The sequence below is a fragment of the Lactuca sativa genome, chromosome 5 (genome assembly GCF_002870075.4).
Source record: "Lactuca sativa cultivar Salinas chromosome 5, Lsat_Salinas_v11, whole genome shotgun sequence".
NCBI lineage: Eukaryota > Viridiplantae > Streptophyta > Magnoliopsida > Asterales > Asteraceae > Lactuca > Lactuca sativa.
The window spans coordinates 294,350,531-294,364,788 of record NC_056627.2 but is presented as its reverse complement, the minus strand read 5'-3'; the positions used below and the strand labels follow the sequence as shown (position 1 = coordinate 294,364,788).

General features: G+C 32.7%; 1 protein-coding gene and 1 long non-coding RNA gene across 2 annotated transcripts; both read left to right on the top strand.

The window, feature by feature from the left end:
* The first annotated feature begins 5,856 nt into the window (after positions 1–5,856).
* Positions 5,857–8,963, top strand: LOC111910405 (F-box/kelch-repeat protein At3g06240). Its single transcript, XM_042895403.2, has 3 exons — positions 5,857–6,049; positions 7,167–7,287; positions 7,445–8,963. Exon 3 carries the CDS (start codon positions 7,906–7,908, stop codon positions 8,617–8,619), a length of 714 nt encoding a protein of 237 aa, XP_042751337.1. The 5' UTR covers positions 5,857–6,049; positions 7,167–7,287; positions 7,445–7,905; the 3' UTR covers positions 8,620–8,963.
* Positions 8,964–11,971: 3,008 nt separating this feature from the next.
* Positions 11,972–12,715, top strand: LOC111910156 (uncharacterized). The gene is made up of 2 exons (XR_002856459.3): positions 11,972–12,350; positions 12,464–12,715. It is a non-coding gene; the product is annotated as an uncharacterized LOC111910156 (long non-coding RNA).
* Positions 12,716–14,258: the final 1,543 nt, after the last annotated feature.

The following is a 14,258-nucleotide window of genomic DNA, read 5'->3' as shown; positions in this document are numbered from 1 at the left end:
TATATGCATGTGTTGCTGCTGGAGCCCGTGAAGTGTGTGTGTGTGTGTATGGGGGGTGTTATGTTGGCCGGAGGTGAGGCGAACCACCATGGTGGCTTCCGCTAAGCCTCTTTCTTTTTCCGCCACCGGCCACCGTGAGGAGGTGGTTGTGTGTGTGATTTGGTGTGTGTTATGGATGTACAACTTATGTGTGTGTTTGGTTATTGGAGTTATCCCTCGAGCCGCTGCCGTGTGCGGGTGGCTGTAGCCAGGGGCGGATCCAGGATTTAAGATTAAGGGGGGCCCACCTTGGTCAACAAATCTCACAAAAATAGCCATTTGCTCTTTCTTAGATTACTCGTCAACTATTAAACAAAATTTTGACATCCCGATTTCATCACGAATTGCTTTTGGTACATTTGTAGCTAAAACATGTAATATTTCTTTTTGGATATTTGGTGATGTATACTTTGCATTTTGATGAGCATTTTCTAACACAACATCAACAACAGTCTTGTTATAAGAAGCAAGGAACTTTATTAATTCAAGAAAATTCCCTTGATTTCTTGAGTTAGGTCGTTCATCATGACCTCTTAAAGCACATCCTTGAAACGTGAGCCATATAATGGATTCAATAAAAACTTTAAGGCATAGTCTGTTGTCCATAACTTGTTGAGTCGTCTGCTTCTCTATCACATTCTCTATGTGACATAACTGGTTTTTTAGATCTTCATAGCACCTAACAGAAAAATTATGTGCTGAGGCTGGAGTCTTACCTTCATGTACAATGAAAGCACAATCTTTACCATAATTTACCTTTTTCCATTTATTAAACCCTGATATGGTAAATGTATCTGACCCGAATTTGCCAATAGGTTTTTTATTGAAAAGGAAGCAAAGGAAGAAAAATGCAGCGTCTTTTTTCTCAGAATATTCCAACCACCAATTTTTTTTGAACCAAGCTTGTTGAAAACTATGCATAGATCCTCTTGGACCACTAGGACTGAATGGATACTTTGCTTTTTGAAGTTGGTATGGTCCAAGTTTAATATATAATCTTCTAATCTCATCACGCTGGTTACTTGGATAGCTTAAGATTGAAGGTCGTTCTCCTGGATCACGAATCAAAGAATCTGACATATTATTTTTTTCATGTTCAATATTATTGGACTCTTCAATGTTAATTCCTATCAGGTTATGGGTGTGTATTATGAACATTTTCTTCAATATTATCACTAACCGGATGCAATTGTGGGTCACACATATTCTCTGTTCATTTGAAAAAAGAATCGATGGTTCTTTTCTTGTTTGTAATTTATCCTATAAATTTATAATTATAATAAACCAAATTATAAAACTATAATTAAATTATTAATTACAAATAACAGTAAATAAAATATGCAATAAAAAATAAAATTGACCTTAAATCGCTTGACGTAACAGTGTTGCCGAAAAACAAATTTAACCCCTTTGAAGTCGCTTGACGTAACAGTGCTGCCGAAAAACAAATTTAACCCCTTTAAAGTTGAACCCTTGATGAAGGAATGAAGCGTCGATCAACAAACCTTTTTTTGTAAACAATTGGAGGTATTTTTCTATGGGTATTGATTAATTAAATAAAATATATATATGGTGAGGCGGTGGTTGTAAAATAGACATGGGGATGGGCCTCATAATTCTCAATCTCTACTCATTCTCTCTCTCTCTCTCTCTCTCTCTCTATATATATATATATATATATATATATATATATATATATATATATAGATAGATAGATAGAGTTAGGTTCAAATGTTTTCAATAAATATTGTGTGCCTAAATGCACCAATGAGAATTCAAGAAATAATAATTAATTAAATAAATCAATAAAGGGTATTTTGGACCTTTTGTACTTTTAATTAAGGAAATTATTTAATTGAAATCTTACAATTATGGAAATGAAGTAAATATATTTGACCTAATCCTTCACCTTCGTTTCCTGCCTGGAACATCACCACTACAGAGAAGAAATTCAGCAACTTCCCACCGCCGATTGCAGCCCTTCCTTGCGATTGATTAAGAGTCATCGGCCATTTTCTGAATGTTTGTGTGTTTCTTTCTTCTCCGATCAACTGAGGATCGAAGTCTTTCCCTCCCTGCGTGATTGTTGTCGGATAGAAGGAGCAGCCGTCGCTGCCACTTAACGACAACACTGCTGCCTCTGTTCCATTCCTTTCCACGATTGGTGGCTGACGGAGACGGAGATAGTGAACCAAGGGAAGCCTGCCAGAGATTAGATCTCCCTTCCTTGCGATTTGTTCAACCATCGGTGAACCCATTGGAGCTGCATTCAGGGGCTTTTTCATGGAAGTTGTTCTAACACTATATGTAAGTGTTTGATTTTTCCTAATTTTATCTACCCATTTGATACTATATTCTTGATTTTTTGAGATCCATCATATAAAGATGGTGAAGTTTTCAGTCAATGATTCACTTGCTCAACCTGAATTTTACAACTACATCAAAAAATCAGATGGTGAAGTCATCCGACTTCAGGCACATAGAATTTTAGAATAGTTTCAGATAACCTATAAACAATTACTTTATCATGTTTGTATTCTATCTTGTAGAATTTGATATTTGAAAAAGACATTGGTGAAAAATTTATTTATTATCTTCCTCATGAATATCAAGCACCAAAGGAATAATCTTCAATTAGTAGCAGTAGCAAAATTGTCTTAGTATTTAATATGATTAGGGTAATTCTGCCAGAATGGAATCACGAATTCCAATTTTGTTCAAATGAAATCTAATATGTTGGTTTGATAAAATGTTCACTTCAAATTATTCTACTTATTCTAATGTATGTTGTATAAAATCATGCTCATGTTTATCTCCTTTTTGCAGCTCCTTGTATAAAATCATTCTCATGCAATACAATTCTAACAGAATGCCAATCGCACAAAATGTCAATCTCATAGAATGCTAGCATATTTTGAAGTGGCTTAGAGGTCAAACATACACAAAATTTCAATCTCACAACAAATATATTTGTTTAACTGGTAATGAATTTGTGATACTTTATGGTTGACTTTATAGTCTTTACTACATTATGTCAGAATTTATAGTTTTTATTTTTCTACTATATTCTGTCAAACTTTATAGTCTTTAATACATTCTGTCAGAATTTATAGTTTTTATTCTATTAGAACGCATTGAATTGTTTAATTTTTGAAACTTGATTATGTTTTCTTTGTGGATTTATGTTTTGAAGAGGCTAACATTGATGTGGAGAAGGAAGAAAACATATAGAATGAGAGTGTATTATACCAGAATGTGTTATGCTACAATGTATAAAGTGTTGCTTAAAAATCATTTCTTTCAGAATGTTGTTATTATTTAATGAATCACAATCATACAATGTAATTATTTGTTATATTATTAGTTCAAGAATTGATTTTGTGTATTCTTTCAGAATGTATTTACTAGTTTATGGTTGGCATTATGTCATTCTGACAGAATAAAATCGAAAAATATATTTACTAGTTTATGGTTGGCATTCTATCATTCTGACAGAATAAAATCGGATTTTTAAATTTGAATTAATTTAAAATATTCATATTTTAAAAAAAGAAAGGAATTAACTATCCCTAAAAATCCGAAAATTTCATTTTTTAATATAGTTTAATTGACTAAAATGCCCTTATGCTGAAGTTTGTGTGATTATATGGTACATGCTATCTTATTCTACTATCATAGACCTTCAAATCATGATCTTTGATTACATTCCATCCGATGGTCAAGATCTGTGCATTCTGGCACACAATAGTTAGTAAAAACAAAATAACCTAACCCTATATATAATAATAATAATAATAATAATAATAATAATAATAATAATAATAATAATAATAATAATAATAATAATTGTTTTTTAAAAGATTGGTAAGGGTTAAAATAAAGTTAATTGACCGATGTGGGCTTATTGGGCTTTTCTTATCAATAATGTAGCTGCAACTTAAAAGAAATTGGGGGGGGGGGGGGGGGCAGAACACCCGACATCCCCCATGGTGCCTCCGCCCTTGGCTGTAGCCGTGGACCACCACTGCCCGAGGTGGCAGTGGGTGGTGCCCAACCTAGTGCAACCCAAATTACTCTAAAAACTTAACCTTGACCTAATTAGGGTTTAGGAAACCCTAATTTTGGAGACTTTAGTTTGGACTTGTGGGGACTCGCGTTTTGGACCGTTGGATTGGAATTATAAATTATTACTGACCACATTGTATGGTTGACCTAGTATAGTGATGGACACAATGGATTAAGTCCTTAATGAGTTAAGTTTTCTTAATTAACCCTAATCGTCATTTTATGTGAAAACCCTAATTGTGTTTGGGCTTCAAGTTGGGCTTTTCTTTTGGGTTTAGATGTTTGGAATCTTGATGGGCCATATGAGAACAAGTGTATGGACTAAGAAAATTTGGATGGGCTTTAGAGTAAGGCCCATGTAAGGGGTTTGGGCCAAATCTGGAAAATTAGGCCATATATTGGGCCTTGGTTGATTCTTTGGCTTTTGAGCCTTAAGAGTGTGAGTTTGGGCCTTGGGCTTGGATCAAGCTAGGTTGGGGGTAAATGCTCTTTTCACCCCAAGTATGGATATATGGTTATGCTTTGGAACCTAATTATTAATTGGGTGTTGTTTTGTTGTTGACAGTTCGGGGATCTGTCAGCCAGCAGCCAGAGTTTTATCCGAAGGACTTCAGCAGTGCGAGTGAGTCTCCTCACTGGGTTTAGCGGGTCGAAGGCCTCAATGTCGGCCCATGATTTATATGTTAGGATGATAGGGGTCTGCGTGACTCTTGCATGTGTTGTATGATGATATGCTTACCGGTCGAGGCCCGATACCAGGCGGGGCCTGATGATTAGATTGTATGTTAGTTATTAGTATCTGATTTTATGCTTACCAGGTGAGGTCTGATGCTGGGCGGGGCCCAATAACTGTATGGCGTGCTATAGTCTTTGTAATTATTGCATGTGCTAGTATGGTTATACGTCTATATAACTATATGGTTATATGGTAATGTGTGTAACGGGTGAGGTCCGATGATTGGAACATATGCTAGTGTTTATGATTATTTTATGTGTTAACATGATTATGTGATGTTTTGTATGTGTACGGTGGGCGAGGCTCAGTGACAGGCGAGGCTTGAAAATAATAGATTTGTAATCCGAGCGGGGCTCGATGTCGGGCGAGGCCCGAGGATAAGTGAGACTCGAGACATGGCGAGGTCAGATGAAGGTCAGGGGCCCAATATGTGATTTGTGTATGCGTGATATGTGGTATATTGGGGAACTCACTAAGCTTCGTGCTTATGATTTTCAGTTTATGTTTCAGGTACTTCCTGTGGCAAAGGGAAGAGCTCGGGGTGACTGCATTGCACACACCATTGGGATTCCGCATACTATGTTTTACTATGATTTTAATGATATTTAATACTTTGTTTTGGGATTGAGTTGTATGAATGATATTGGAAATATTATTTTATCTATTTTAAAAATGAAAATTTTGGGACCATGTTTTTGGATGTTACACTGGACTTCTAGTCGAACGAGTTTAAGAGGGTGTTTGGAAGTGCTTTTATCAAAAATCTTTTTTTAGATGGATTTTTTGCAAAAGAAGCTATTTAAAACGTGTTTGGATTAGCAAAATGACTTTTGATGTAACTTTTATATGTAAAATCACAAAAGTCACTTTTTTGACATTTTTTAAAACCTTTTATTTTTCTTTATGTAAAAAATCATTTTCAAATAAAATTTTCTATTATCCGAAATCTTTACTTCTTTATTTTAAAGTTAAAAGTTTCTAAAATCAATGGCACACGCCCACCCCACATCGAGTTTTATCATATATTAAACACAAATAAAAGCCCTACTTTTTTCGCTCATTCCTGTGACGTGTCTCCATTTCTCTTTCTTAATTTCTACCTACGCGAGACAACTTCAGCTTCATCTATGGCGACGGCGGACGATGGAAGGGCTCCCCACGAAAGCGGCGCAGTGGGAGAAATGTTTCGAAAGAGACATTTCCGGCCAGGTTCAACATTTTTGTTCTCAGTTAGATCAGCTTTTAACTAATTATTGCCCCTGTGAGCTTAGTTAGGACCTATTTGGCTGTATTGGTGTGGCTTTGTATCATGTTTTTTATTTTATTTTTACTTTATTGCTGCCTTCTTTTTTCAAATGATTAGTTTTTTTGGCTGTATGCAAAAAGCAATAGTAATAATGTATTCTTGATAATTTCCGAGTTCTGCACTTTTGAATTGCTTAGGGGTTAATTTGGTTGTTAAAATATGCTTATCTCTTCTTATATTGTACGTAGGTCTTATAATCTTTAGAAAGGTTTTTGCTAATCTGATTTTCTACTCTTTTTAGCTGTGCTACATTTGCTTTAGATTGTTAGTTTTGATAGTCCAAGAGCCTTATAGCAGGGGCTGGACCTCTAGAAATAGCATACTGATGAGAAATAGAGGTATTTATGAGATAATAGCTGAAAAACTAAAAAGTTGCAACTTGCAACTAATTCCCAAAGAAATAAATTATTTGAAACATAATCATAACTGTCAATGTTGACAAACAATCACATTAGAGTATTAGACTACACAAACCATTAAATCTTTGCATGAACCATTGTCTTTATACTAGGTTATGAATCTGCAATATGTTATACTAGGTGGGAATTCTGCTAGCATATCTGCCACCATTGGGATATTTTCAGTATAATTTTTTACAATGCTATTATATACGATGTAGATGGTGACATTTTTATGCTAACTTCATAATGCATCTTTGAACTTGAGGAGTGTGCTCTTTTGTCAATAAGCTGCAATATGTTTTACATGACAAAAACTTGCTTTTTGAGGTATAACACAGTGAGTGCATGTGCATCAATCAAACAGAGTAAATATGCTCATGTTCCTCACCAATTTGTTTTTTTAAAAAAGAGAGCAGAGAATTGGTCAAAATAGACAGAAATGGCACTTTTTTAGTATTATGTTGTGGTTAATTTCATATGTAACATCTATATTCATATCTTTTAAATAATATAAACATAAAAGTAAATTGATGTTGGTTTTGAAAGTATATATATTCAGTAAGTGTGTTTGGTGTTGTGCCACTACTGATGTGTTGTTATACATATACTGCTGCTACAGTTCTGAAACCCAGCGCTTGATAGCGTTGTTGCATTCCAGAACCATGGAAGAGTCATCATCTCCTATTATAAGGTTTGAAGCATCAACAACCAGTAGCTCACTGAAAAAACATAAACATGGAGTGAGTAATATTTTCATTCTCGTATTTTTTGTGCCTTTATTCACAACAGTTTCGAGCATATGCAATTTGGTGGCTTTGTTATTTACCAACCATCCATCCATTATTAGATCATTAAGTACATTATTATTATTATATTATATTATATTATTGTTTTCAGGTTGTTGAAGAGCATATTGCTTCGCCTGCTAAGCTTCCAATAACATCCATGGCTTCACCACAACACCAAATGACTATGGAGATGCTCCCAGATGAGGTTTTATTAAACATATTCATCCGATTATCGGCCAAACAGCTTGCTCAAATGAGGTCTGTCTCCAAATCTTGGAATTCTCTCTTATCTCAGTCCTCCTTTGTGAAATCCCACCTTCATCGTTCTTCTCACAACAACAATCAAATTCTCTTGGTCTTTCACGGATCTTCCAATCCTAAACAATTTGTAGATTTCCCCATCTCGAGCTCACTAATTTCATCAAACTCCCGGTTAACCCCGAACCTGAATATACTAGTATTAGTGTTATTGGTTCTATTAACGGCTTAATATGCTCTACTTATGGTGATTCTGTGATTCACATTTGGAACCCTTCTCTCTCCGCCGTGTTAACTCTCCCGCCATATTCTATGCCCTCCCATGATTGTGATTCAATCGAAATCCATTTCCGGTTTGGGTTTGATCCCAAAACTGATGATTACAAAGTGGTCAAGCTCACAGGCCTTACTGGACCACGAACATATGCCGTTAGATGGTGGCTGCAAATTGAGATTTATTGCACGAGAAAAGGTTCATGGGAGTTGATCACTGAAAGGTTTCCACCGCACATCACAAACATTATTGATGGCGATTCTGTTTGTGTTGATGGCCATGATGGCCATCTTCATTGGCTTGGTTATGCTAATGGGGAGCAAGATCCAAAAACGATAATCGCATTTGATTTGGGTTCAGAGACATTCCGTGAGATACTTTTTCCAAATTCTATACGTCAAAACCGTGTGAATGTTTTAGGAGTTTTGTCTGAGAAGCTCTGTGTGATGTCATATATTGAGGATGTTGCATATGAGGTGTGGGTGATGGATGAGTATGGGGTGGCTGAATCATGGGTCAAACGCCATGTCTTATCACCCTTTTTCGATGATACATGGCCGTATGGATTCACATTGCACAATGAGTTTCTTATTGAAGATAATGGTTATCTTGTCTTGTATGATTCATCTGCAAACAAGCGGTGTATCTTGGAGGATCATTGTGCCGAAGAATATGGTGTAGAAAAAATTGTGGAGTATGTTGACAGTCTTGTTTGGGTAGCACCTGCCAAGCATGAGATGGTGGATGGTTGAGGACAAAATGAAATGGAGAGACTTCAAGTATGATGTAATGTTTCATAATTAGGTTATAGTAAAGTATCCATTTATAGTGCATTGCAACTACATTCTCTCTTGTCGGTGTGGTTTAAGGTTGATTTTCTGAGGACTCAGGAGGTAGACCCTTTTTACCTTGTTTAACATTCTCTCTTGTCGTCAGAATTGTTGCTATACATGACATGGGACAAATGATATGGAGCACGTTTGAAACAATACTATTAAATAGTAATGATGTTCCATTTTTGTTCGAATGTTTGTGAAACTTGGCATAATTAATGACTTTTGCCTCTTGTATAAAAATCACTCGCACAATAAGACTATCAGTCATGATCATTAAAGTCGAGTAAAATACTGATGCTACTGGACACTTGATGCTTTGGTTTGTGTAAAAAATGGTTTTCTTAGTAGAAATCAATGGTTTGCTAGCTAATGGCATTGATTTGTGGGTTCTTTCTATTTTATATTTTATCATGGTTTAGCTTTACATCTATCATTAACCTTGGGATAACGAACTCTTTCTTATGGTGCTTTACAGAAAAAACAATTCATATTAACTATTTCGGTTGGGTCTGCATGAACATGTCATTGATTTTGAATGGAAGCCTAATTATAGAAAAGAAAGTAAGAACACCACGGTAGACTAAACTTTTTGGTTTGGCATAATGTCGTACTCTGGAAAGGGGTTTCCATTAACATCTATCATATGCTTTTGTGCGTGATTTTTTTTTTAATCAATGAAACTTGTCTTCTTTTTCTTGAAGATTCAAATATGTTTGAGTATGTCTAGAGTCTTGTTTGGGACCAAAAACTATTAACATTTCAGTGCATGTTTCTTTTTAGGATCATAAGGATTAACCATCGGAAAAATACCAATGTCGTTTTTAGTGCTTAGCTTTGTCCACTTTTCCCAGTATTTTTGTTTTGAAAACTATCACTGTTTTGCAAGACAAGTGGGGAGGAGTCGGTGATGTCTTACGTCTAACCTAAAAGTTGTGTGCAAGATACAATCGAGTTGGTATCAAGATTTAGATGGGGTTTCTATGATTCATCATTTCATCTGGGCATATATATATATATATATATATATATATATATATATATATATATATATATATATATATATATATATATATATATATATATATATATATATATATATATATATATATATATATATATATATATATATATATATATATATATATATATATATATATATATATAAGGTTAGGTTCATTTGAGACCACTTATATTTTGTGAGACCGTGAGACGTATTTTTTTATTTTTTTTATTTATTTATTATTTTTTTATATTTTTTTAGTTAACTCAAGTTCCGAAAATAATATTTAAAAAAAGAATTTTTTGATTTTTCCATTTATTTTGCATTTTAAAATTATTTTTAGAATATGTACAGTGTAATATTCTATTTAGAAATTTCACGTATTTTTCAAAAAAAATGGAATTTTTTTTATTTATTTTTATTTTTTTTAGTTAATTCAAGTTCCGAAAACAATATTTAAAAAAAGAATTTTTAGATTTTTCCATTTATTCTGCATTTTAAAATTATTTTTTTATAATATGTCAGTGTAATATTCTATTTAGAATATTTCACGTATTAAAAAAAAAAAAACGGAATTTTTTTTTATTTTATTTTTATTTATTTAGTTAATTCAAGTTCCGAAAATAATATTTAAAAAAAAGAATTTTTGGATTTTTCCATTTATTTTGCATTTTAAAATTATTTTTAGATTTGATCTCATGGTCTCACAAAATTAGAATGGTTTCAAATAAACCTGAACATATATATATATATATATATATATATATATATATATATATATATATATATATATATATATATATATATATATATATATATATATATATATATATATATATATATATATATATATATATATTAAAAGCATTACATGTTTATGAATAGTGTTTTCTGTGCTGGAGTTGGCTTAATTTAAATATATGGTCCCTAGATTTTGTCAGATACTTTTGGTCCCATTTTTTTATATATATATTAAAGATTTTGTGAGGGAATTGGCTTTATTTACATAAATGGTCCCTAGATTTTGTTGAACTTTATATTTTTTTAGTCTAATTTTTGTTTTAAAAAAAACGTTTTGGGCGAAGGCCGAGATCACCTACTAGTTTTTACTCTATATCCTTGCATTCATACCATAATAGATGTTTGGGTTTTCAACTAAAAACCAATTAGGTATGGAAGAATTTAATCATATACGCTTATAGCAATGGGAAAACAAATAAAGTGATGTCTAAATTTTTAAGATATTCTTATCTTTTCCTTTTATGCCCATCAATTGATGTGTGTGTTGGGTTGGAGGTATAGGTCAAGGAATAATAAAAATGACACTAGCAAAATGTTTGTTTTATTAATATTAATATTAACTTGAATTAGTTTTATACGGACATTTTATTTTGGTAAATAATATTTTTTTTTCGAAACGACAATTGAAACGACCCTAGTGAGCAGGAAGCTACAGTGAAGCCAACAAAAAACAGTACAATACAATGAAAGCAACACAATTACAGTGAGGAGAAAGAAGAAACCTTCCAATCATCCTAATTACAAATTACACCTTTACCCTTAACTTTAATCCACAAATACACCAATGATTTAACATTCTCCACAACTTTTGAAGGGGTGCTAGAGTTCGCCTGAAATAGCCTTTCGTTTATGGTCTTCCATAGTGTCCACATTAACTCGTACATATAACAGTTAACTTCTTGCTTTTTTTTTTTCAAACATCCACCCCACCTAGCCACGTAGTCTACTAGTTCCCCAACACCATGCACAGTGCATATCTTGTCGCATATCATAGTAGCATATGGGCATCCCACTAATACGTGATCAACACACTCCAAACCGTCCATGCACGAGCCAAATAGGATGGAGTCCAATTTGAAAGATGAAATATAATATTTTTTGGGATTTTCTAATACGTGTCTTAAGAGTACATATAAGAAACATTAATTATGAAAAATATTACCATAACTGAATGTAAAATGCATTTATTATATAGATAATTAATGTATTTCATATTTAATTATAATAATATTACTTATAATTAATGAATTTCATATTTAATTATGATAATATTTATAATAATTAAAGTTTTTTATATGTCTCGTTAGGACACATGTTAGAAAATCTCTCGTTCTATATATCTAGAAACGCAATCCACAATTAACTACTCATTTTGGGGTGTTTGAGATTACTTTTTAAGCTCAAAAGACTCATTTTGTAAAAGTTTTTTTTTTTTTTTTTTTACTTTAGTTTTGAGGAGGTAAAAAGTTGATTTAAAAAGTGTTATTTTTTTGACTTTTAAGTGTAATTTGACTTTTTAAAAGACTAAAAATCATAAAAAAAAAAATCATATTTTCCTGACTTTTAAAAACTTATATTTTTCTTCTTTATAAAAAATTATTTAAAAAAAAAAACTTTTGTATTTCTTAAACGGCATTTTCTACAATTTTAGAAAAGTTAAAATTAAAACTAAAATAAAAAAAAGTTAAAAGCCAAAAAGTAATTTAAAAAAAATAAATCACATTTTTTTCCCTCTTTCACTTTCTCTTTGCTACTCGACAGCTGCAGTTTCCTATGGCCACGGCGGAAGATGGAAGGTCTCCTTATGAAAGCGGCGGAGGGTTCCGTAAGAGGCTTTTCGGGCCAGGTTCAACACGTTTGCTCTCACTTAGATTAATTTATAATTATTGTTTTGCCCCTGTGAGCTTTGTTAGGGCTTATTTGCCTGTATTCTGATGCTTTTTGTCATGGCTATTGTAGGGTATCATAAGTTAAGGAATGATGTGGATTTATATTAGGTTTTTCTGTATTTCATTTCTTTTCGATTGATTACTTTTTTTGCTTTGGCGCATCCATTTTACCATATCATAGGTCATGCAAGTATGTTTTAGTTTGTTTTTGGATGATATATGAATTCTGCACTTTTGAATTGCTTAGGGGTTACTTTGGCTGTCAAAACATATGCTTATCTCTTATTATGTTGTAGTTCTTATTTATAGAAATGTTTGGATGTGGACGATCTTCCCATTCAGTGACCAGTATTTGATATTAAATTACCTTTGTATTGCTTTACTTGTATTTCTGCGTACAGACTCCTTATAAAAGTTATTAATATGTGACTAGAGATGTATGAAGAACTCCAAAATGTTTCTCATGAAGCAGGGCGAATTGTAAGTTTCTTATTTCATGCTTCGTGAATAATTTTACTTGTGTGCTTGACATATTAGAATGTTGTATAATGGTGTCAATAAGTAATGCTAATAACATCATAATTTGTTTCTTAATTGCTAGTTTTCAAACTTCATTTATTTTTCACATATTAATTTTAAATCAAGTTCTTTCTTGAATTTTTGGTAATTTTAGTTAAGTGGGCAAATAGTAATATTTTATTTTTTGAGGGGTTTTATGATGTTTCCTCATGATTTCTGTTGCTGTTTTGATTATGCTTACTATATATTGTTTCTAGTTCTGAGTAGCGTCCTCTTATGAGTTCAACTTGGACGCCCTTCACTTGAAGTCATGAACAAATATAATTTGTTGTTTCTTGTGATTTGCAAGCGTTTCTTTATCACTGGAATTTCTCATAAAGTGGTAAATATTGACAATAGTGGTGGGGTGGAATTTTTTCCAACACTTTTCTCTGCTATTGTGTTTTTTTTGAGTTGAAACACCTATCTAATAAGTCCATCTACAATATGTAGCTAAGAACCTATTATGTTGTTGATAGTCGTTCGTTACAGTTAACTATGTAAAGTAGATCACTACAAGAAAATTTCGATTTAACTACGGAAAAATTCCGTAGCCAAATGATGTAATTCCGTAGCTAAACCTAAATAACTACAGAAATTGCTACAAAATTTGCCAATTAGATTCCATAGTAAGATTTCTTGTAGCAAAATGTTTAACTACGAAATTATAGTTCCGTAGCAATTTTGCTATGGTTGTTGCTACGACGTCTATCCGTAGCATTTCAACTACAACACACTTCCATCACAATTTCGTAACAATGAATTCTGTAGCAAATTCCGTATATATTTTGTTATGTAGCAAATTTTGTAGCCATTTGGTCCATAGCAAATTTTGTAGCTAATTGTTCCGTAGCAAATTCCGTAGTCATTTGGTCCGTAGCCATTTGGTCCGTAGCAAATTCCGTAGCCATTTGGTCCATAGCAAATTCCGCAACTAATTGTTCCGTAGCAAATTCCGTAGTCATTCGTTCCGTAACAAATTTTGTAGCCATTCATTCCGTAGCAAATTTCGTAACAACTTTTTTGTAGTCAATTCCATAACAATCGTTCCATACCATTTTTTCTATAAAATTCGGTTATTTAATTTGACTTATTATATCAATTTACAAAAATACATAATATAAAACCAAAAATAACAAAATATTTCTATAGAAACTAAAAGAAATATCCAATACATCAAAAGATACATATTGCAACATCAAAAGTCGCTACAAATTTAACGTAAAACACTATTCGATACATCATATTCTATCATTGATTAATAAAAGTTTTGACCTGTTCACTCAACGTGTTAATGACATTTATTG